Source organism: Macaca thibetana, chromosome 4, assembly GCF_024542745.1.
Source record: "Macaca thibetana thibetana isolate TM-01 chromosome 4, ASM2454274v1, whole genome shotgun sequence".
In the NCBI taxonomy this organism is placed as follows: Eukaryota; Metazoa; Chordata; class Mammalia; order Primates; family Cercopithecidae; genus Macaca; species Macaca thibetana.
In genome coordinates, this window is record NC_065581.1 from 135,981,808 (window position 1) to 136,007,116 (window position 25,309).

General features: G+C 36.6%; 1 protein-coding gene across 8 annotated transcripts in view; it reads right to left on the bottom strand.

Moving 5' to 3' along the window:
• LAMA2 (laminin subunit alpha 2) overlaps positions 1–25,309 on the bottom strand; it is a 772,685-nt gene that overhangs the window by 168,755 nt on the left and 578,621 nt on the right. For all 8 annotated transcript variants that reach the window (XM_050788287.1, XM_050788283.1, XM_050788285.1 and 5 more), the window contains 2 exons: positions 18,570–18,704; positions 4,375–4,499 (listed from right to left, as the gene is read on the bottom strand). In XM_050788287.1, the coding sequence (XP_050644244.1) occupies positions 4,375–4,499; positions 18,570–18,704 (260 nt within the window). The remainder of the gene's footprint in view (positions 1–4,374; positions 4,500–18,569; positions 18,705–25,309) is intronic.

The following is a 25,309-nucleotide window of genomic DNA, read 5'->3' on the forward strand; positions in this document are numbered from 1 at the left end:
TGTCATTACCTGACATTAGATTATATATCTACTTCTTTATCTTACTCTCTCATAAAAAACATAAGCTCCAGAAGGCTAGGAAACACGGGCTGTTTTGTTCACTTGTATATTCCCAGTATGAAGAGCCATGCCTAGCATTGGGTTGGGCCCTCATTAACTTTTTCTTGAATAAAGAAATAAATAAAATATTATGTTTACCTTCAAGGAATTTACAATTCCATGTGAGAGACAGATATGTACACATATAGGACAGGAAACATATCTTTTATCTATTCATAGTGTTGGGATGAAGTACATGCTTAGTAAATGTTCATCTTCTGAAAGAATGATTGAAATAATTCTGTATAGTAAAATGTGTTAGTTGTATATAAAATGTACAAAATACACGCTGTGCTATGGATAGGTTTTGTGGCAGAGGTAATGTTTGAAAAATGTCTTTAAAAATAAATTAGACTTTACAGGGATTGTCTCACGGAATAGCAAGAGCAGATCGCTAACGACGTCTAGATAAGTGCAAGAAACGCCAAACTTGGCATTATATAGAATGGTGTTGAGGGCATGGAGCCTGGAAAGGCAGTCAGGTTACAAAGGGTTTCTAATGCTCAAAGAGTCTGATCTTTCCTTGGGAAGGCACTGGAAACTTCTAAGGGGGTGTGAGCACTGCCACTCTGTTATAAGAGTTAAATTTCTACCATATTTGTTTTGGTAAGAGATAATGAGGACTTGAACTAATGCCGTGGAAATGAGTCAGTAATCACTCATCATCCCTCCATATTTCTCACTGACTGCACAGATTGAAGTCATAAATTGAGATATCTCGGCCTCCTCCATCTATTCCTCAGAATCTGTTTTTATGTCTTGAGGAGAAGTGCCTGTTTTCTTTGCCCTGGCTGGTTTCTTTGCTTCACATTTTAATTATTCTCTTCTCACCATTTATAGGTCTTCACTTTGTTAATTAGCCTAATATGTCCCAAGCTTTAGATGGTGATATTAGTGACTCATGAACTCCATTTAGTAGGTTTTGGCTAAAATTTTTTTCTAAAAATGTAAAATAACAAAATTAAATAAACAGCATGGTATATAATACATCTATTTAGATATCTACACACACAAGTTTTTGTGGGTTTCTGGCTTATGATATAAAAAAGTGTTTCTTACAGTGGTTGCAATCAATAAAGTTTGAAAGTCACTGACCTTGCCATTTTAATTTGATATTTTGATTCGGTGTCTTTTGCATAAAAATTTACTCAAATTACACAAATCACATAAAACAACAATGAAACAAAAATGAAAACAGACTCTGTTATTGATCCTGCTAACCAATCAGGGTAGTATTCTACCATTTTATTCTTGAAATTTCTTAAAACTGTAAATTAAAATTCTGCTTTCATTATTGATGGTCAAAATTCATCAATGATTCTTATAGTGTAACCACAGGACCAACCAAAACTGGGCCTACCCTATTGATAACAAAATGTCAGGTTATCTTTTAGGTATAACAGAGCCAAAAACTGCAAGTCGTGTAGCCTAGGCATGTTCAATAGAAAAACTGTGACCTCTAACACCACCAGGAACCAACTATTCCTCCCCTTGAACCAACAAAACAGGGACAAAATCAAAACCTGAACATTGGCACTACTTCGGAAATGAGGGGTTCATTGGCCCAGAAGATCTAGGGCTAAAATCTGCCTCAATATACCTTACTGTAAGTGATCAAATTTGAAGCCCTCCAATCAGACTTTGCCAAGCCAGCATTTCTAAATCCTTTGCCTTGCCTTCCGATCCCTTGAAACTTTCCTCATATCCCAAATTAGGGAGACAGATTTGAACCTGACTCTTGTCTCCTTGCTGACCAATTTTGCAATAAACCTTTTCTTTTCCCCAAAGCCAATGCCAACGTTATTGGCTTCAATGTGCTTCAGGCAGCAAGCCCCTTTATTTGCTCAATTACAATAGTCAGTTGCCACCGTATTCACTGGGTCTCCCTTGTGAAAGCAGCAACTAATGCTGTTCATTGCTCTTCTCTCCCTTGGTGTCAATGGCAGTGCCGCCCGGGTTCCCTCTCTTCTGATTGCTCCTGCCTTGGCTCGCCTTTTTCTTCTTTCCCAACATGAAGTCCTGCCTTTCCTTCTTTCTATATACTAGCTTTGGATAACATTAGCCTGGGAAATCTTATCCAACTTTAATTCACTTATTAACATATCTTTTCCTTCATCTGCTCCTACAATTTTCAGATTTCCATTTCCTGCAGCTATTTGCATATTTCCATTCAGACAGATATGTTCTATCAATCTGAACCCATTTGAAACATAAATTATCTTTCTTCTCTAACAGCTCTCTCCTGGTTTCTCTATTTCAGTTAATGGCACCACCCTTTTCAGGGGCAACCTGCCTAAAAACCTCAGTCTTCAACTCCTGCCCGGACCCTCACCCCTCACATCTAATTAGTTTTCAAATCTGTAGAGCTGTATTAAACAATTTTCTCACATTCATTCCTTTGTCTCCATTCTTGTTACTATTACCTACTTCTGGTTCTAATTATCTTTTGCCCACGTGAGTATACTAGCCTTTTAATTGGTCTCTATGCTTTTCTCATTTGCCTGTTTCAATTCATTATACTCAAATCTATTATAATAGTTTTCCTAAAATGTGGCTATAATCATATTAACCTTTTTTTCAAAATAAAAACTTGTAGTGTTTCCTTATTACATAGAAAATTAAATAATTATTTCTTAGACTGGTATTTAGGGTTTTCTACAATATGGACTTTATTCTCCCATTCATTTTCATCTGCGACTATGAAATTGTGTCTGAACTCCATGTTCCAAATTCTGTTACTTATTAGGTTTTGCACATCCCTTGTATTTTCTAAGCATTTGCCTATTTAATTTCCTACTATTCCCACCAGTGAAAATCTTTAAATTAATTATTTAAGATCCATTATACATGCTACTATTTCTTTTCATATGTTCTTGAAGCTTCCGGTATTAAGTGTGGTGTTTTGTGCCTTTGAATTCTCTTTATATTTAAGTTGATACCCCTTAACACACAGGTTTTACAGTGAGCTCCTCCAAAAAATGGCATGCTTCTCTTGTATATCTCCTGTAGCTTTTATTATAGTGTAATCACCAGGGAATTATCAATTAGTTATTACATTTTCTAATCCAAATGGCTTACTTTTTAAAACAATTAAATACATAGCATTATCTTGTTTAAATCTGGGCATCAAGGAGAAATTAGGGAAAGAAAGACAAAAATAATACTATTTTTCATACCCCTACTACTTGGTCCCTGGATGAACAATAAGACCATGCATATTATCCTCTTCAATATCCAGCTTACCTAAAAATTTACATTTGACACCTGTAAAAGGCTTGTGATTCCAGCCAACAAAAAAGAGGAGCTTTCAGAGGAAAAGGAGATGATTTACAGGAAATGTTTTCAGAATGCATACAAAGCCGAAGATGAAGAAGAAAGTGAGTAGGTACAGGTGCAAAGATCACGTTGTCTGAATTGCTCTGTGGCTCTTTAACACTCAAGATAAAGTGTCCAGAATTCTAATTCTGAACAAACTGCCATACATTATTTTCAAAAGCAAATTCTTAGAGTAAAACTGCCCTGCCTTACTGAAGTCTACAAATCACTTAACAGAAAGTGCAGGTAGTCTGGGCAAAAAGGTAAATGAAAACACCTACAGTTTTCATCAATATATAAACCAGTGCAGAATCTTCAGACAGCACTGAAAGAAGATATGCCAGCTTTTGTTTTTTGTTAGGGCTGTGTTTCCATGGTACCAAGCTCAGACCATCTTAAGAAAAAAGAGGTTGTGATTCCGGGAGTTTCCTTTTTTTTTTTTTGGAGCATAACAAAAAGTCACCTGCTTTAATTGTACAATTTTTCAATTGTTTTCTTGATAATTATTTCCAAATCTTGAATCAAACACATAAAATAAATGGAAACAGCCACAAAAATTATATAATATGCACCCGAACAATCCTTCATAGCTGATATTATGGGCAGAGGTATAGGTAAACATTAGACAGGTATATTTATGAAACCATGCATATTTGTGTGTGTATGTGTGTGTGTGTGTATATATATATATAAAATTTGTTTTATAAACATATCTTACATTAATATTGGTACTTACATTTTAAGTAATAAGTATTATTTACTTGGGGCAGAGTTTCAAAGGAAAAATGAACCATAGAGTATTATATACTCACTTTTGTCATGTTTTTATATTATTAAAAAATCTCTATCTTAAATTGAGATTTTTGTCTACATGGAAAAAATAGCCAAATCATAGACAGCCCATGTGCTAGACAGATGGCATTTCTGATTGGGAAATGTGGTTATATTTCTCAATCTTACTTGTTACTGGAAGAAATCAGAGGGCAGGCACATTGCTGACAGTCATTTGGCAATCCCTTGACAATTCCATAGTATCCAAGAGCACATCGTTCACAGAAGTCACCAGCAGTGTGATGTTGACAATTCTGTAAAGGAAAGAAGTTTGTTTTTCATTTAGTGAGAGTTAGGATGTAATTTATCATACAGTCCCTAGCTATGAATGTGTGTCTATGAACACATATACTTTCTTACACACACACACACATACACACACACACTTTATCACTGACAAAGAACTCAGTCTTTGATATAAATATTTTTAAAGAAGCTCTTTTATTTGAGAAACTAATAACGAGCTATTGTAGCTACACTGACAATAAGAGTTACTATTCTCTTTTCCCTGCATCGATCGCTATGTAAATATTTCTCCTACTCTAAATTGGGGAATAGACTTCAAGAGTCTCTAAAATTTATTATTTCTTCTAGGCATTTACGTTTCTTCATATCCCAGATTTTAGCTCTCTGAGATGTTAGAAAAAGGTGCTACAAATACTGTGGCCTTGGCACATGCCCACTAGTGGGCTTTCTGAAACCACCTCAAGGTGGAAAGCACAGATGTAGGTGGTTCTTCATAAATATGGAGGAGTCAATCTAAAAGCAGCAATCTCAGATCAATATCTTCTTTTTTATGCTTGCATAATAAGAGACATTGGAGTGATATCCTTTAACACCTTTCCACAAGGAAATGAGAATAGCTTCAGAATAGTGTGTAAATAGCTTCAAATTAAAATTTTCACGAAGCAGAATTATATTTAATGCAATAATCAATTATGCAATAAGAACTTAGGAAGAGCTACATGGAATCAACTGAAACAGTCAATGAAAGAACATCCTACCTTCTAGAAATTTACGTAAGCTTTGGGAAAATAATAATTTAAAAAAACCACCTGACAAAAAATAAACATGGCAGCAAGAATGCAACATTGAATGCTGTTTCATGGGAATGTGGTCCTTGCATTTGAGAGTTGAGAAAAAGGAAGAAGGGAATTTGGAATTGGATTTTAGTTGGATTTTATAAGACAGGATTTGGACTGGTCAGAATAGTGACTTACATCTCATAAACAACATCGAAAGAAAAGTTGAGAAACAAGTAAGTCAGTAACAAACTAGATGGACATGTTAGTGAACTGGCTTCCTGATAATCTCAGCTGGAGCCACAAAGCTGCCTGCAGGCTCTATACTGAACTTGGATGATATCCCACAGACTGGGCTCTGCTTCATTTAATCAATCAAGAAGAATGTATTTATTCTTCTTGAAGAATGTTTCATGTGTCGTCTAACGGCCAGACAATTGTTGGTATGGAATGTGTGGTAATTCACAACAAACAATAGCTGACGTCATTTCCACCACAGATATTGCTATGGAATTAATTTTTGCTTAGAACTTGTGCTAACTCTGAGAGTTTATGCTATTTCTTGCAGTGAAACTATGACATTGCCACAGTGAATTTTAGATCATTTAGTTTTTACATTTTTCATGTTATATTTGAAAGTATATTGTGACATTTACAGATTTTATAACAATGTGAAATGAATCCGGTTTTTCCAATATGACAAGGTACAAATCTTGTCATTTTGTTTGTTTGTTTGTTTTTCTTTTGAGACAGAGCTCTGTCACCCCGGCTGGAGTCCAATGGCATGATCTTGGCTCACTGCAACCTCCGCCTCCTGAGTAAAGGGATTCTCCTGCCTCACCCTCCCGAGTAGCTGGGACTACAGGCACATGCCACCATGCCCCGCTAATTTTTGTATTTTTAGTAGGGATGAGGTTTCACCATGTTGGCCAGGCTGTTCTCGAACTCCTGACCTCAAGTGATCCACCCACCTCAGCCTCCCAAAGTGCCTGGCAAATCTCAAATCCTCTACTTCTACACCTCACCCTCAGTCAATGATGGCCCCCTATTTTAAGAGATAAGAAAGCTCTAATTTAAAGTGTCATTGCAGAGAAGTGGTTAGCAGAGCAAAATGATTTGTCATATTTTGCCATTGATTTAAGTGCCATAATCCTCTTTTATTCAACCATCCAAAAGAACCACCATTTTTTAGCAATAAAAGAGCCATTCTGTATTTAACAGTAGCATTATGAGAGATAATGTCTCCAATATAAAATAATTATCTATTATCTATTATAATAATCCAATCTAATTTGGATGCTCCCTTGGTTTCCTGGCAAACAATTCAGTGTCTTGCCACATTATTTTCCATCCATTTGACATTTGTTTCCGTCCTTTGTCTGAAGCTACTCCACTCCTAAATTGGTTTCCTTGCCTCCTGCCTCCCCATTTTCTCCAGCATCTTCATTCCCTCCTTTGCAGGCTCATTCCCATTAATATTTGAAATTGGTCAAGCCTTTCCTGTCTTTAAAAAAAAAAAAAAATCTGTGAGGTCTCAAATTGCTCAACAATGTCTATCCTATTTTCAATAAGCTTTTTAAAAGACATTGTTTACATTCCTGGTCTCTACTTCTTCATCTCCCATTCACCCTTTAAACAGGCTTCTGGTTTCACCATTAAACACAATACCAGAATGACCCATAAGATCTTTGTTGCTAAAGCAAAACTTAGAATCATCAGGTCTCATGATACGTACGTTTTCTGTAGCCACTGATATTTCTGGATACTCTTTCTTTGAAATTTTCTCTTCCCATGGTTTCTTTTTCTTTTTCTTTTTCTTTTTTTTTTTTTGAGACAGAGTCTCGCTCTGTTGCCAGGCTAGAGTGCAGTGGTATGATCTCGGCTCAATGCAACCTCTGCCTCCCAGGTTCAAGTGATTCTCCTGCCTCAGCCTCCCGAGTAGCTGGGATTACAGGTGTGCGTCACCATGCCCAGCCAATGTTTGTATTTTTAGTAAAGACGGGGTTTCACCGTGTTGGCCAGGATCATCTCAATCTCTTGACCTCGTGATCCATCCCCCTCAGCCTCCCAGAGTGTTGGGATTACAGGTGTGAGCCATGGCACCCAGCCCCCATGGTTTCTTTAAGAGTAAGCCAGTTGATGTTTCTCCCATTTCTACGGCAACTCTAATTCTCCTTTATGGATTCTTCCTTCCCTTTCTGTTTAATATAATTGATGCCCTTAATTCTAACTTTGATCCTCATCTCTTTTTTCTCCTCCATATTTACCTTGGTGATTTCATCCATTACTATGACTTCAGTTAACGGTGTGCCCAAAACTCTATATTTTATGTATTCAGCCTGGATATCTCTGTTGGGTTCCAGACTTCCACTTCTAATGGCTTCTTGAGTAAATATTGTATAACACAGAAGCGCCTTAAATTTGAAATGACCACAATTAAGTTCATCTCTTGCTAAACCTGCGAATACTCCTGTATTTCTCATTTCATCTGAGGTCACTGTCATCCACTCAATTGCCAAGGTCGGCAACCTACAGGCCTCTCTTATCAGAGGTATCCATCAGATCATCAGTTCCACGAGTCTATTACTCTCTGTTTCTTGACTTTCTTGTTGCTACTATTTTCATCTGGCCACTGTCATATTTTACTTGGATTATTAGAATAGCCTCTTAGTTAAAGATCCTGTCTCCATATTTTCTTATCTGGTGATTTCTCCACACTGCAATCAGAGTGATCATCCTATGAACATATCAGACCATGCCCTTCTCTTGCTTGAAAGGCTACACTAGTTCCCAAATGCAGTCAGGATGAATAACAAGTTATTAGCATGGCAAGGAGGAGTTCATTATCTGCCACTCCGCCCCCCCACGCCTTTACCACCACAGTATTTACCCCTACATATGTAGCTGTAACCACGGCTTTCTTTGCATATAATGCCATAGCCACATGGGGCCATCTGAAATTCTCAAATTATGTGGATACTCTTTATCACTGCTGGGACTTTTCATTTGCAAATCCTTAGCTCTAGAGTGTATATCGGGCTAGCACCCATTCATTTCAGCTCTCATTTTAAATGTCAGTTTCTCTGAGAAACATTCCCTGATGCCCTAAAATTGGCTTAAATGCTCCTTTTAGTGCATCAAACATGGGAGGCATTCAATGACTATTTTTGAATGGCTGAATGAATGAATGCATGTTTCGGGAAGTCTAGATGAAACTGGTCAGGCTTTTTCAGATGAAAAAGCCCAAATTTCAAGTGTCATTGCAGAAAAGTGGTTAGCAGAGCAAAATGATTTGTCATATTTTGCCACTGATTTAAGTGCCATAATCCTCTTTTACTCAACCATCCAAAGGAACCACCGGGTTTTAGCAATAAAAGAGCCATTCCATATTTAACAGTAGCATTAAGAGAGATAATGGCTCCAAGATAAAATAATTATCTATGAATTCTAACTTCAAGTCATTCAGCAAGGGGTCATGCTGACGAATAAGTGTTAACTGGGGAGTGTTTTAAGAAAATATTTTATAGTTATAGAGATGAATGTGCCAAAAATACATAGGACCTTCAACAATAATTTTCAGCATTTTACTTTTGCAGTAAAATAATTGCATAATGAATTATTTTATGTCACCTAAATATGACATTAGTAACTCAATTAAAATCCTTAAAGCCAATAATCATTACTAAAAAGACAAGAGATTCAAAAATATGATTTTGTTTCTCTTATACCTGTAAGTCGACATAATTTCTTCAATAGAGAAAGCAAATATTGTAATCTTCTCTGGATAATCTTGTCAATCTTTCACAGGGTTGCTGACATACTAAACTTGGTTAATTGAATCAAATGTCCTGGTTAGGTCCACAAACACACAACACATAAATCAGGAGCCTCTTTTTGAAACTTTTCTGACATACCCTTTTCATATGACTTTCCTGTCTGCTTTGAAATAGTGTACATAATTTTTTTCTTATATAAAAATTAGCCTTTAGGGAAAATTTCTGTATTTTGGATGCCTAATGAGAAGTTTAATTATATTCTCAAGAGTGGTATGTGCTAGTATCTCTTCAATAATACATTAGAATATATTAGATTTGTTAAGTTTTTTTGCACACTGGAAAACTGTTGGTATATATTCCTTCTACAAAATCAAATGAATATAACATTAATATTATAGTATCTCAGCCCTAAGGTGAGAAATTACCTAACCTAACCTTCTTGCCATACAGGAATGCCTTCTATACTTTCCTTGACATATCATTAAATGCATGAATTCTTATAAGACGGCTTTTTCATCTTGCATAAGCTGTGAAGTTTTTCCTTACGGTGAATAAAAATTTGTTGCATTCTAATTTTCAATCAGTGATCCAAGTTCTGCCTTCTGAAGTGATGAAAATTAAGTCCAATTCCCTTTTCCTAGGGAAGGTCCTCAAAATCTAAGAATACTATTACCTCCTAAATCTTTGTTTCAAGCTGAACATTTAGCAATCTTACTCAGGGTTTCCTTCAAATGTAAGTCTCTAGCTGTGATTTGCAAATATGTTAAATGTACTTCCTCCCTTGATTTGGATCTTATACAAGTAGCAATGCCCTGTGTTGGCACCTAGTGAATCTGCAATCAAGTAAGGACTCTTACTTCACGTGAATTGCTAATACGTGTCATTTCCTCTGTTCTTTCCCGTAAACTAGAAAATAAGCTCTAGAGGGCAAGACCCATGCAGTCTTCACATTCCTAGTACCTATCATAGGCCATAGACCTGTATATTGGAAACATAATTAACAGATGCCACAGGAATGAACAAACAAGTGAGCTTACCTGAGTTCAAATCTTTTCTATTAATCTCATCTTGTTAATTGTAATTCATAGTTTCATCTGTCAGGATCTTTTCCCACCATCCAACACATTAGATAATACTTTCAGCTTTATGTTATCTGAATATTTGATAGATCTCATCCAAAGCATTTACAGATATTTTGAACAAAACAAGGTCAAATACAAAGCTTATGCCTCATCATTGGAGATATCACTAGAGCGTACTCTGGGTCACATATTTTTAGCAACGTGTATGCCCATCAACCTATCAGCTGGCTAACATCTGGCTCATATTTTCAATCTTGTGTGCAAGGATACTATGAAATAGCTCATCAAACGCCTATTTAAACAAAACCAGCATTTGAATCATGGATAAGACCTCTACTGCTTTATAACTTAAGCAAGTTATTTAATTTCTCCAGCATCAGTTCATCAAGTGTAAAAGACGAAATAATCTTGTCTATCTCATAGGTTTATTGTAACAATAAATGAGAAAATCTCTGTACAGTGACCTGTTTTGGTCCTGGTACATACACAGTTTTGGACACATAATAGCGGTTATTATTTTTGCTGAATTTGAGATATGATGTATCACATTGTCTGATAAACTTGATATTTTACTGTGATTTAGAAAACTAGGTTTTCAGATATTATATATACAGTAAACCTAGCACTTAGTTTGATATGTGTTATTTTGAGTGAACCTATTCTTTTTTTCAATTTTTAATTTTTTGTAGACACGGGGCCTGTGTTGACCATGCTGGTCTCGAACTCCTGGATCCTCTTCTCTTGGCCCCCAAAAGTGCTGGGATTACAGGCATGAGCCACTGCCCCCAACAAAGTGAACCTATTCTGATTCCTAATGAGCACTGTTTATTTTTTCCACAGTTGACAGATATTTGTTAAGTAAGCAATACTTAAGTTTCATTGGAGATCACAATCAATCTGTTTCCTACATTTTATTTTCCTTTATAAAACCTGGAAAGACGTTTTATTGCTTACTATCCTGTGACAAATTTTATGTTCTCACAATTTGTCAAGTGTTTTCCATACATGACCCCTAGTCACTTTTGCAGATTCTGTCACGACTCTAAGATGTAATTCACTTGAGCTTTCAAAATCAAACTCATTTAATTAGCAGAGTGTGTTTACACTCTCTTGCCATCTGGAGAAAGCAGTTTGTGGTGGATTTGAAACCTGCTTCTAATACTTTTTGGTCAAGACTTTATAGGTTTTCTTAGCATTAATTTTCAGAACTTAGTATAAGGCTAACAATCTCTATTTTGGCAAGGTTGTTAGGTAGATTAAATAAGGTTTACAAAACAAAAAATTAGTGAATTCTAGTTATAAATCTGTCTATTTACTGAAGATAGGGTTAACTGATTAAATGTTTCAGGCAACAGCAACAATCAGTTATAGAGATTTATTTTATTATTTTTTTAAAAATAAGAATTGTGATAGAGTGAAAATAATATTTCCACAAATTATTTTATCTTTAAAAAGTCGTTTGAGCTAGCTAAGGCTTCAATATTGCCATGTGAAAAAACAATAGGAGAAATAATTCTGACCACAGGGTGTAGCAATGATTACATGAAAATATCTGCCTTCTGTCTCTCTCTTTCTGCCTACTCATGTGTGTGTACTAGTTACTGTTAGTTCACTTATCTCCCTCTCTCCCCTTGGATTCAGTATCACATACGTTTTATTCTTCAAAAAGTTTTTTTTTCTTAAGGAGTAACAGTCACTGAGCTATTCATAACATGCCTATGTAAAGATTTATTAATGCCTAGGATGAAGCAACAATTATCTTGCAAGTATCATTAGGTATGATGAAGAGCATAGTTACAAAGTGATCTGGGTTTCTTTGAAATATTTAGTCTATAAAGTTTCTAGACTTTTCTTTCCCATGCACTTTATATTTTCAAGGAAAGGTGTGAAGAAAAAGAAAAACAAGATAAGTGAGTGCCCATCTCCAAATATCATCATGTTGGAGGTTAAGGCTTGCTATGGCCTGAATAATTGCATTCTCCAAAAATCGTATGTTGAAATCCTGTCTCCCAATGTGATAGTAATAGGAGAAGGGGCCTGTAGGAGGTGATTACATCATGAGGCTGGAGCCTTATGAGTGGGATTAGGGCCTTTACAAAAGAGACCCCGGAGAGCTATCCAGTGCCTTCCAACATGTGAAGACAAAGAAAGAAGGGGTCATCTATGATAAGGAAATAAAACTTCCCCAGACACTGACTTTGCTGGAGATATGATCTGGGACTTCCCAGCCTTCAGAACTGTGGGAAATAAGTTTCTGTTATTTATGAGCTACCCAGTTTATGATATTTTGTTACAGCATCCTAAATGGACTAAGACAGTAAGAAAATCTAGCATAGTGCTAGACATTTTTTTTTACATTTTTTGATCAATTATCAACTGATTGGTTCTTCAACTATAAATGGTAGATAACGTGTATGGTAATGATCATCTTTATGATCATCATTATCATAATTGCTTTTATGAAGCATACCATACACTAAGTAATGTTCTAAGCCTTTTATTGAGTATTTCATCAAATCCTTACAAAAACTCTGTGAGTAGGCACTATTATTATTTTCATTATATAAATGAAGAAACTAAGACCTTATTAAGGTTAAATAAATTGAGTAGGCTCATACTGCCAGTAAGGGGTGAAGCCAGGATTTGAATCAAGGCACTTTGACTGCAGAGTTCATGCTTGCCACTATACCAAAGTAGAAGGCATTGCTCTGTATAATGGATATGATATGAAACTGAGATCCATATTACACATAAAAGAGAAATCAGTATGCTTCGGTTTCCTCAGTTACAATGTGGGAGTAATAACAGCTATTTCTTATTTGCCTCATGAGGCCATTTCAAAGATGAACAGAGTTGCCTAAATTCAAAAGTTGTGAGTTCCATGAAAGAAAATATAAAAATTCAGAGCATAACGGTTTATACCAGCTGTGTTTGTTTAATGGAAGTATTTATTTTTTACTTCATCTAGGGATTACTCAGAAAATAGACATGCTTTTAGAATTCTTAGGGAACAAAAGTAGTCATAATAATCAATTGGTCAAAAGAGGACAGTATAAAGATGATAATTTTAATCCTAATAAAAATGAAATTAAATTGCATTCTTTATAAATGCTTCTAAATTAATCATATAAAGCAAACATAACTGTGTTAAAAATGCCAGTGAAGATTGCATAACAAAAATGCATTTAATTCTTGCTTAAGAATGTGTATAGATTAACCCCCCCAAATTACCTATTGAATTTTTCAGGCAAGCAGATGATGAAAAAATAGTATACTAAAGCAAGATAGTAATTATTTCTGGAATTCATGGATGGCTAATATTAGTTATTTATTTTGTCAATAATATCATTTATGGTTCTGTTTAAGGTGGATCACCTCTTAAATGCATCTGCATTCCTACCCCACTCTCCACAATTAAGCATATGACTAATTTAAATATCTTATTCTGATTGAAATAGGATATATTTATAAGCTAGGAATAGAAATAAGTTTTCTTAACATGACAAGAAATGTTTTTCTTACACTAAACATCAGCATCATACTTAATGGTGAAAGACTTAAGGCAATCATATTAAAATCAAGAATAAAATAGAAAGCTGATTATTTTGGGAAATAATTAAAAAACATGAAATTATTATTATAACGGATATAGCTTTTGACAAGTAAAAGCACAATTATAATATTTGCAAATAATAGTATTATAGGCCAGGCGTGGTGGCTCACACCTGTAATCCCAGAACTTTGGGAGGCCGAGGCAGGCAGACCACTTGAGGTCAGGAGTTCGAGATCAGCCTGGCTAAAATGGTGAAAACCCATCTCTACTAAAACGCAAAAATTAGCCAGTTATGGTGGCAGGTGCCTGTAATCTCAGCTACTCAGGAGGCTGAGGCATGAAAATCGCTTGAACCTGGAAAGTGGAGGTTGCAGTGAGTCGTGATATCACCACTGCACTCTAGCCTGGGTGACAGAGCAAGACTCCTTCTCAAAAAAAAAAAAAAAAAAAGTATTGTAAACATAACAATAACTGAATCAATTGATAAACCTCTAGAACTAAAACAAGTTATTGAATATCAAATACATGTAAAAACACCTATTCTAATAGTTAAGGTTTACCAGTAATGACCAGTTAGTACATTTACTATGTTGAAACAAAATAGCTAATGTTTACCGTTAAAATGAAAATGTAAGATACATAGAAAGAATTTTAATATGAGAAATGTGTGCTCAATATAGACAACTTTAAAACAGTTTACTGTAAGACATAAAATGTCTGAATAGAGAAGAGTGACTAGTGTAAATTTATCAATTCTTCACAAATAGGCTAATTTAATTCCAATCAAAATTCCAGTAACATGTTTGGGTAAGAGATTGAAATAGTGCATAAAAATGTCAGCTGGAAGAATATGTAAGAGCATCTAGTTAATTAGAAGAGAAGAGAAATAAAAGACCTTGTTTTACCAGATAATGTTAACTTAACATAAAACGAAGGTAAGCAGAACACTGTAATAAGAACTAAAAGGTAAGTAAAACAAAATGGATTATCTGAAACATCTTAATATCAACAAAATAAATTTGTGTATGTTCAGAGATAACAATGTATCAAGGGGAAAAGGAAATATTAATCAGTAAATGTTTCTTTACAGTGGTAATACATATCTGCAGAAAAATTACCTCCTCACACCATAGTAATGATTGGATCTAAAATTAAATCATAAACTTAATAGTAAATACTGTGGGATGTCAATATCAAAACATCTCAACATAGAAAGCCATGTGCCTGGGTAAGATCAGCATCTGAATGAATGTAGCTAGAGAAACAAATTGCTGCAAGGATTGAGTCCCAGCAATACCACTACGCGGATTTCAGAGTAATGAAGAAAACTGAGAAGGAGCAGTGTTTGAATTTGAACATCTCCAGAATACCATGGCCTGGGAAGCAAATTGAGCAAAGGGTTTCAAGAAGAATGGGGTGATTCACAGTGGCAAACATGGCTGTTAGATCTAGTAAGGTGAACACTGGTGGCCGTACATTAGCCATTGGTTCCAATATAGAAGAGCAGGTGATAGCCTGTTTTTAGTAATTCAAAGGAGAATGGATGAAGAGAAATTATAGACAGGGGATAGACAGCTCTCCATTGTATGGAAGGAGAAGAATGAAGTGGTTACTCAGAAGGGAAATGAGTCAGGAGAGTTTGTTTTTGCTTTTAAGGTGGAAAGAAAAGTGACAAGATAAGAAGGAGGAGATTAGCTAGAGTGATGTTGTCAAGTGGGAGAGGGGTAGAATTGAGAACATATGGGGAAGATGTGATCTTTTCTGGAAACAAGAATAGTTCATTCACAATAATAGAAAAGAGTCATAATAATTGGGCACACATGCAGAAAAATGGGTGCATGCAGTAGTGGGAGCTTGTTACCTCTCTTCTGATAGCTTCTAAATTCTCAATGAAGTAAGAAGCAACACCATCAACTGAGGGTAAGGATTGGAGGGGGTGAGAGGAGAGGTTTAGGCTTGAGGATGGAGGGGAAGGTATGAAATAATCAACTAGCAATGTGGACAAGAAAAAGGATGAGAGAAAAGTGGCATGATTGCAGAGCAGCACAAAGGGTCCATTTGAAGAGAGTGATCATGAATTTAAGGTGAGATTAGATGGCACAATTGTCTTTTTCTACAGCCACGTTCAGTTTAGGAGGTGCAGGTGGCTGGGCGTGATGGCTTACACCTGTAATCCCAGCACTTTGGGAGGCCAAAGCAGATGATCATGGATCATGAGGTCAGGAGATCGAGACCATCCTGGCTAACATGGTGAAACCCTGTCTCTACTTAAAATACAAAAAATGTAGCCAGCCATGGTGGCGAGCACCTGTAGTCCCAGCTACTCGGGAGGCTGAGGCAGGAGAATGGCTTGAACCCGGGAGGCAGAGCTTGTAGTGAGCTGAGATTGCACCACTTTACTCCAGCCTGGGCAACTGAGCAAGACTCCGTCTCAAAAAAAAAAAAAAAAAAAAAAAGAAAAGAAAAGAAGAAGAAGGTGCAGATATGGAGGAGATATAGGATTCTCACAGTGTTGGAGTTCACCTGAGTGAAAAATAAGTAAAGGAGTAGCCAGGGAAATGAACATTGCAAAGCAGTAATACCAATGAAGGATCATGACTATTAAGGTGGTTACTACAGTGGAAACATGAAATAAGGAACAAGAAAAAAGTGTGTGCATCAATTTTGAGATTACACACATTGAAGCTGAAGTATTTAGAAGAATTGAACTAGAGAGAAATGACACAGTGGTTTAAAAAAAAAAAAAGGACGCTTCAAATGGAGACCAGAGAGGTACACGAAACTGAAAGTTAAGAGTGTGGAAGAGTTAAGATTATGGACATTAAAATCACTAAGAATGATGACAGGAGTAGTGCTAGGGAAAATGACAATTAGGGAAAATCAGCAAGGAAGGACGTGGGGTATTTAAAGGTTAGTAGGTGACTTCGACAAGCAGATGGAGAGGGGCGCACATAGAGGGAAGCATGAGAGTCAAAGCTGGGTGCTGTAGAGCAGCGAGCGTCTCCAATGTTTTTGGCACCAGGGACTGGTTTCATGGAAGGCAATTTTTCCATGGACTAGGATTGGAGGATGGTTTTGTGATGATGCAAGCACATTACATTTACTGTGTACTTAATTTCTATTATTATTACATTGTAATATATAATGAAATAATTATACGACTCACCATAACATAGAATCAGTGGGAGCCCTAAGCTTGTTTTCCTGCAACTAGACAGTTCCATCTTGGGGTGATGGAAGACAGTGACAGATCGTCGATCATCAGGCATTAGATTCTCAGAAGGAGCACACAACCTAGATCCCTCGCATGCGCAGTTCACAATAGGGTGTGTGCTCCTATGAGAATCTAATGCTGTCTCTGATCTGACAGGAGGTGGAGCTCAGGCAGTTCAGTAATGCCAGGAATGAGGAGCAGCTGTAAATGCTAATGAAGCTTGCTCCTTTGTCTGCTGCTTGCCTCCTGCTGTGTAGTCCGGTTTCTAAAAGGCCACGGACCAATATTTGTCTGTGGCCCAGGGGTTGTGGACCCTGATGTAGAGGAGGATGGATAATATAAAACTGGCAGCGAGGAGCAGAAAATCCTGCCCCACTTTCAGACTCAGGGGAATGAAGAGAGTGAAAGAAAGTGATGGCTACTGCAGCTGGGCGTGGTGGTCATGCCTGTAATCCCAGCACTTTGGGAGGCCAAGGCAGATGGATTACCTGAGGTTAGGAGTTCAACACCAGCCCAGACAACATGGTGAAACCCCGTCTCTACTAAAAATACAAAAAATTAGCCAGATATAGTGTCGTGAGCCTGTAGTCCCAGCTACCCAGGAGACTGAGGCATGAGAATCACTTGAACCCAGGAGGTGGAGGTTGCAGTGAGCCAAGATCGCCACTGCCCTCCAGCCTGGGCGACAGAGAGTCAGCGTCTCAGGAAAAAAAAAAAAAAAGGGGTGATGGCTACTCCTTAAGAGGGCTGCCAGGGCAGCAGCATGTGAAGTGCGAGCTGGGTTTCAGTCAGTATGGTGGAGAGAACATTGAGGGAAGAGGAGGATTCTGCAGGGGATTTTGCCTATTTTGACCATGAGTGCCACAAGGCTCAGTAGAATAGTTTCAGAAGATGAGCAGAGGTAGGAGATGGGCTTAACAAAGATGAGCGGTAGGCAGATTACAGTTTGGGGGACAAGTGGTGACAGGGGCAACCTGAATTTCTTACAGTGACTACAATAAAAAGGGTGGAACACATGATTGTTCTGATTGTTCTAATGTAGACGGTAGTGGTAGAGAGTGCAGGGTGCTAGCAGAAACATAAAAAAATAAGAGTGACCTTAATTATAAGGGAAATGGGTAAATTATGGGACATCCAAACAAAGATTGTAAAGATTTTAAATAATATCTAACAACATAATACAACCTCATGATAGGTAAAAATTTAAGGGACAAGACATAAAACTGCATCAATGGTGTTATATAAATCTTATTCACAAACACATGTAAAAATTGGTGGGAAATACTTAAAATATTAAAATTTTATCTTATGTTGCATTTGGGGTGAATTTTTTCTTCTTAATTCTTTTCTGTAATTTCCAAATTTTATATAAAGTTGATCTATAAGAAAATAATCAGAAAAAAAGGCACATGTAATTTCTAAATACGTATGTCTTCTGGTGCTCTTCTAAGATGCTGCTAAAATTCTATTTTTTGACACGCACAGTGGTTCTCCCAGTTATTTTTTCCTTACTTTTTAAAATGTAGACTCTGTGAATATCTTTTTCCCCTGCATATTTGGTTTCACACACACGGTTGTGTTCCCTTGCAGTTTAGCCAGCCTCTGAGTGCAGATGCTGAGCATGTGTAAAGAGAAATGAGCACATGGGCCTAGTTCAAGAAAGGCTCAGAGGACTACCTGGCATATCGATGTTTCAGGGTCACACAGGCTGCTGTGTCCATTACATTGACATGGAACACAGGTGCCCAGGGTTGGTCCAGGGGTGCGGCCACCTGGTTGAGAACGCAGTCGATAAAATCCTGGCAAGCATGCCTGAAAGAAAAGGAAGCCAATTAGGACAGCCAAGTTAGAAATCTTGCATTAGCAATGCTTGAGCTCTTCAGTGGCTGCAAAGACAGACTGGCCTTCCCCTACCTGCGGCAGGGGCAACATCACTTACAAACACAAGTGCCAATTTTGATACCTAATGGGTATTTCTTCCTGGTCTCCAAGGTGTTCAGGCGGCATCTATGTGTAATCAGACTTTAACCAAGGAAAGCTTTTATTTGTAGATACAACTCAGCCTGAAAGAGCTCCAAAGAGTCTTTTTCTTGAAAAAGAGGTTTGTTTTTAAATAATAACATTGTCATATGGAATAAAGACAATTCCAATGTCTTTAACACCTAAAATATGCTTTTACTGTGCTTTATGGATAACTAGCATATGTCCAATGAAACACAGCAAAAAATTAAATAAAAAGTGTTATGGATGCATTATTTATACTGATATAATTTAAAGACTATAAAAGTAAGAAATCCAAAATAATAAAAGCTCTGCATGTTTTGGGACTATTAGACCACCAATAAAATTTATCTTTCCCTGATATAATTTTTTTCATCTTGCAATAAAATTCTGAAAGCAAACAGAAAACTTCTAGTGAAGCTGACATATGCAAAATCAAGACTTCCATCTTCATTTGGGTTTATTATGAAAATGTATCAACAAACATCTTTGGCTTTCTGGAAGGCAGTCCACAGCTCTGGAATGAGGATGAGAACTGTCTTGTGTTTCAGGCTCAGCCCTCTCCTCACACATAGCTGCAGACATTGCTTGATTTATGAATAAAAGGTGGAAGTCAGTTTCTCAAATCCCAAGGAGAATTACAAGGGGACTATTTTACCACCTTGGTTAAGTAGGATTTTTTTCTTCACTTAAAAATCTTATGCCCATTGATGAAAGAAGAGTGATCACTGACTAAGCAAGAAAAAATATCAGACTAAGAATTTTCTAGTGCCTCCACATCCCTTTGGTTCTGGCCTAGACAGTCCAGAGACAAATATACAAAGAGGCTCCTTATAAAAAGATCTAGTTTAATAGCCAGCACCCTTCTTGTTTATTTAGATTTGGATAACGCAAAAGTACCTCAATTAAGCACTTAATCAAGAGACTCTGCTTTTATCATATCCTAAAAGAAATTCTAATGAGATTTCATAATGTCCCAACTTTCAGCAAGCTGACAGACAAAACTGAGAAACTGAGAATAGTATTCAAGATATTTTGAGTCTTATTTTTCTTACGGTGGACATAATCATATAATTTAACAAAATTTGTACATATTGTTTAAAAACCAAGGTTCATTTTTGCCATTATTATTGAATAAGTACTGGAAATGATGGTTGAGGAATTAATTTAAGCATAACTGAAGAAATAAACCAAGATCCATTTAAAAGTGGTTCATAGTGGCCAGGCGTGGTGGCTCACGCCTATAATCCCAGCACTTTGGGACGCCGAGGCAGGCAGATCACAAGGTCAGGAGATTGAGACCATCCTGGCTAACACGGTGAATCCCCGTCTCTACTAAAAATACAAAAAATTAGCTGGGCATGGTGGCGGGGGCCTGTAGTTCCAGCTACTCCTTAAGTTGAGGCAGGAGAATGGTGTGAACCCAGGAGGCAGAGCTGGCAGTGAGCCGAGATCACAACACTGCACTCTAGCCTGGGCGACAGAGCGAGACTCCATCTCAAAGAAAAAAAAAAAAGTGGCTCATAGTGTGGCTTATTCCAATTCTTTAACAAGCTGACCACTGAATAAAATGGGATTTTCTGTGCATGGATTTCATCCTTGAAAAAAATATATATATATATATATATATATATATATATATATATATATACACACACACACACATAGTTGTATTATTGACATACTTGCTAGGTGCATGCATGTGTGTTATTATGAGAGACAGGCCTTTATCTCTGTAATCTCTTTACTAAGTTATTACTGTAATTACTGTCCATAAAAATTTGTATGAAAAATCACACAAATTGAGAGGAAGTTTCTAGCTTCACTTTAAACTCAAACAAAAGTTTAAAATAAATCTTGGAAGAAAAAGAAAGACAAGAAACAATACTCCTCACCGAGGAATTATACAAAGTTTAGCGTTGTAGGCCCAAACGTGAAGGTGAGCCCTAAGGTGAAGTCTACTCTAACGCACTACACATTTTTCTTATTACTGTGGCTTTCCCTGGCAGGCAGCCTGACACAATAGAAAAGCACCCGCAGTGGGAGTCTGTGGTCTGGTCCACCCATAGAGGAGGTGGACTCAATTCCTTTGGGGGAGAGTTGAGGCCCGGGTTTGTTTTAAAACTCTTAGGAGAGTCTAATAACCTATTAGGGTGCAGCATCACTGGCAAGCTCCTTATTCTCTACTGTGCATGTGTGCATTTAAAAGGGCATATGGACAAGGCCAGACATGGTGGCTCACGCCTGTAATCCCAGCATTTTGGGAGGCTGAGGTGGGTGGATCATTTGAGGTCAGGAGTTCCAGACCAGCCTGGTCAACATGGTGAAACCATGTCTTGACTAAAAATGCAAAAATTAGTCAGGCATGGTGATGCGTGTCTGTAGTCCCAACTACCCTGGAGGCTGAAGCACGAGAATCACTTGAACCTGGGAGGTGGAGGTTGCAGTGAGCTAAGATGCGGCCACTGCACTCCAGCCTGAGTGACAAAGCGAGACTCTGTCTCAACAAAAAACAAGACAAGACAAAACAAACAAACAAAGTGCATACCACTCCTTGGTACTGTAAAAGAAATTAATAGGGAAGCTTTCATTTTATGTTAGTTTTGTCTGAGAGATATGGGCAAGTTACTTTGAGACACAGTTTCCTCATCCCACAAATGAGCAGGTTAACTCAGATGACTTCTAAAGTGTCTTTCAATTTCAACATTTTAGATTAGTTTTGATTTATTTTGTGTCCTGATGGATTCAATTTCTATGAGGTAGCGAGAGAGAGAGAGAGAGAGAGAAGATTTGACAATGCAAAAATCAGAAACTTAAAACATTAAAAAAAAAAGACACACAGAAAGTCTCTCTTTTCCTTGATAATTTTGTATCATTCTTTCAATTAAAAAAAATTTTAGGGTGTTTTTCAATATTGATTGTTTTTCCTCTTGGTTAACTGCGACAAAGTTCATGAGAATGATTATGTTTAAATTGGAAGCCAAAAAATTACTTTTTGAGTCCCATCTAAAATCCTTTCTGGAACACAATGGCGAATTAAAGAAAAGTAAATAAATACCTTCCTGAGCTCCTCTTCCTCATTTCTACTCTAATTTAAACTTTTCCAAAGTTCTCTTCCTCAGTGTTGAAATTATTCATGGCTCAATTTTCTTCTGCTCTCCTCTATCTTTAATTTATTTCCATAATGTATTGTTTCATCAAAACATCAGATCGAATTTACACAAAAATGTGGGAGGGTAGAGAGGAGAGAATGAAGCAGACAGTAGACAGCCATCATATTCTAGGCTCAGGGCTGCACACTGCGCTCCTTTCTTTCTTCAGAGTTTAGTAATAAAAATAGATACTTGTGCTGGAGCTCATAAAAACACTCAATCTTGTATCTTTGCATGGATTTTGCAATCCAGTAGACCCAGGTTTAATTCCTGTTCCACCACTTTGTATGTAGTAAGGTTTTGAATACTGTGTGCCTCGGTTTCCTCACCTAGAATGTAGGAATATTGTACAGTCATATGCTGCTGCATAATGACATTTTGGTCAATGATAGGACCATGTATACGACAGTAGTCCCATAAGATTATAGAACTATATTTTTACTGTACCTTTGCTATGTTTAAATATGTTTAGATATGCAAATACTTACCATTATGTTACAATTGCCTACTGTATTCAGTACCAATAACATGCTGTGCAGGTTCGTAGTCTAGGAGCAACAGGCTATCCAATGCAGCCTAGGTGTGTAGCAGGCTCTACCATTTGGATTTGTGTATGTACACTCCATGATGTTTGCACAATGAAGAAATCACCTAACAACACATTTCTCAGAACGTATCCCTGTCGTTAAGCAGCACATGACTGTATAATATAATAGCTGAGTACAAGTTTACCTAGGTTTTGGGAACAGACTCACTGAGGTTTGAATTGCTGTGTGGGTGTGTGATCATGGGCTTCAATTCTCTCACCTGTAAAATGGAGATCATAAATTATAGTCGATGATGTTGGTGTAACTGTATTGGGAAAGGTACGGGAGATAGTAAGCACTCAATCAATGGTAGGTTCTGTTTTTCACAGGGTTGATATGAGGATAACTTGAGATAAAGTATGTTTAATAGTTGACATACATAAATCAATAGGTTTCTCTATTTCAAATAGTTTTTTCAATGTAATTGCTGGAAATAAACTACAAATAAAGACACCATGATTGTTTTAGGTTATATTTGTAAACAAAATTATAATATAACTTACCCATGCCATTTCCTCAAAACTTGTCTGTACATGAAAACAGAGACTTTGGGTCTCCGGTGTGCAACAGAAGTGATAAAGGATAGATGTGTGCATGTGTAAGTAGCTAAGACTATTTTTACATTTTGCCTTTTGGGTTTATGAGTTGACGATAGGTATAAATTATTTGGAGATTTAAAAAAATCAGTTTTAGTAGCCACAAGGGACAGCTTCTGAGTGGCGACCCGATACACACAGGCCATTCAACTGTGAGCCTAAAGCCCTATTAAAATATGGGAAGAGAGGATAGAAGCTGAAACTATGAAAACACGACCTTGAGATCACTGACAAATTTCTGATTTCCATATTACTGCAGAGAGCTGCACATGCAATGCTGAATAGTTTCCATTTTTAAGAAAGTCATAAGTCAGAATGATACCTGCATATAACCTTTTAACTGCATAGAGCTCAGTTTAGGTCAGTTTGGGCAATAACCTACATTTAATGTAACTCAAAGGCAGGTTAAATAAAGCATAACAAACTCAAGGGCTCCAACACCAAGACATTTGGTGAGGAAATGGTGTCCTTTGTTTGACTCCTGAAGGTAATCTGGACCCTTCGGGAACAGTAAATTAGAATAATTAGGCATTTCTAGAACTAACATTTTTAATGACCACGGCTGCAGTGTCATCACAGTACAGGTAACAGGCAAAGGCTAAGTGTCTTTACAACTGGCTATATTTTAGCAGTAACTGATACTTAATTTTGTTTACTTGCAACCATATTGTGGATTAAAACATGAAATAAAATAGCCTGTAGATGCAGACATCTCTAGAATACTATACATTTTGTAAAAATATTGTAGAGGAATTGCTTTCTGTGTTCATGACCCAAAGCATATGTTACTGGAATGGGATGTATTATTTCAAAACTGTCCTGAGCTCTTGCTTTGATGATAAGATTTTATGCCTGGGTAATGACACTTAGGAATCAAGATGAATTATAAATAAGACGTATTATGGATTAGAGGCCATGGGTTGTGGAAAACACTTCAGGTACCTTATTATGAGAGACAGGCCTTTATTTCTAATCTCTCTACTAAGATATTACTGCAATTACTGTCTGTAAATAGATGCTTAAGTGAAAGTCATGGGACGGTGAAGCCACAAACGCAGATGACAATTTGTACATATTCTTAGTTTTTCCTGATTTTCATTTATCATTTGCTTTATTTGTGCTCATTTACATTTTCATATAATGATGGAAAATGACTCAAATTAATGGGAAAGCATGTATTTGAATGTATTATTTAAAAAGTCTATCAATCATGTGAAGAAAAGTTTTTAACATTTTAAATCCAGAATGGAAGGTTGGTTGCATGAAAATAATTTGCTATTCTACTAACATTTTTGTTCACAAGTGAATAGTATTATTTTAAATAAATCCAGAAAAATATAGCTATAATAACCTTTTCTTCAGGATATCTAAAGGTCAGCCTTGACTACTTACTGAATATTTTCTATAGCAAAATAATATTGCAGAATCAGATAATTTTAGAACTTCAACTCAATCTGTCATTTTATAGATTGGATACCTATGTAATAACGAAGGTCTATAGTAATTAAGAGTGTTGATCACAAGTGCACACAGTTAAAAGTAAAACCAAACACTACCTAGGATAAAGGAAATTCCATCTTTTCTCTAGAAAAATCTCACATTCTTTCTGTCTTCCATTTTAAAATCTTCAATGCTCACTGGAAAGGTCACTCATTTTATATGTGCCACATGGTCTCAGTTTTCACCCATATACTATGTGTACATACGTATATTGGAAAGAGCAGTGCTTACTGTATAAGCAGTGCTTACCAGTTTAAGTTTACTGGTGTGTGTATAAATAGATGTAGGAGATATGATTTAATAAGGAGATGGATTACTTGATTATTTATTAGCTCAAAATGGACACAGGTAAATAAATATTGCCCTTCAGAGCAGTCACAAGAAAGGCTAGAAAATTATTTAAAGCTTGTGTCACAAAGTAGTTGCAGTTATTCTATAAAATTTTTCCTTGAACAATGTGGAATCCATGTGATGGTAACGAAGCTGAATGGCATGTCAGTTTGTAACGAGACTTTCACACATACGTTTCCATTTAAATCAATCCTTACGATGTATAGGTAAAAAGTCAAGATTTAGCAAGA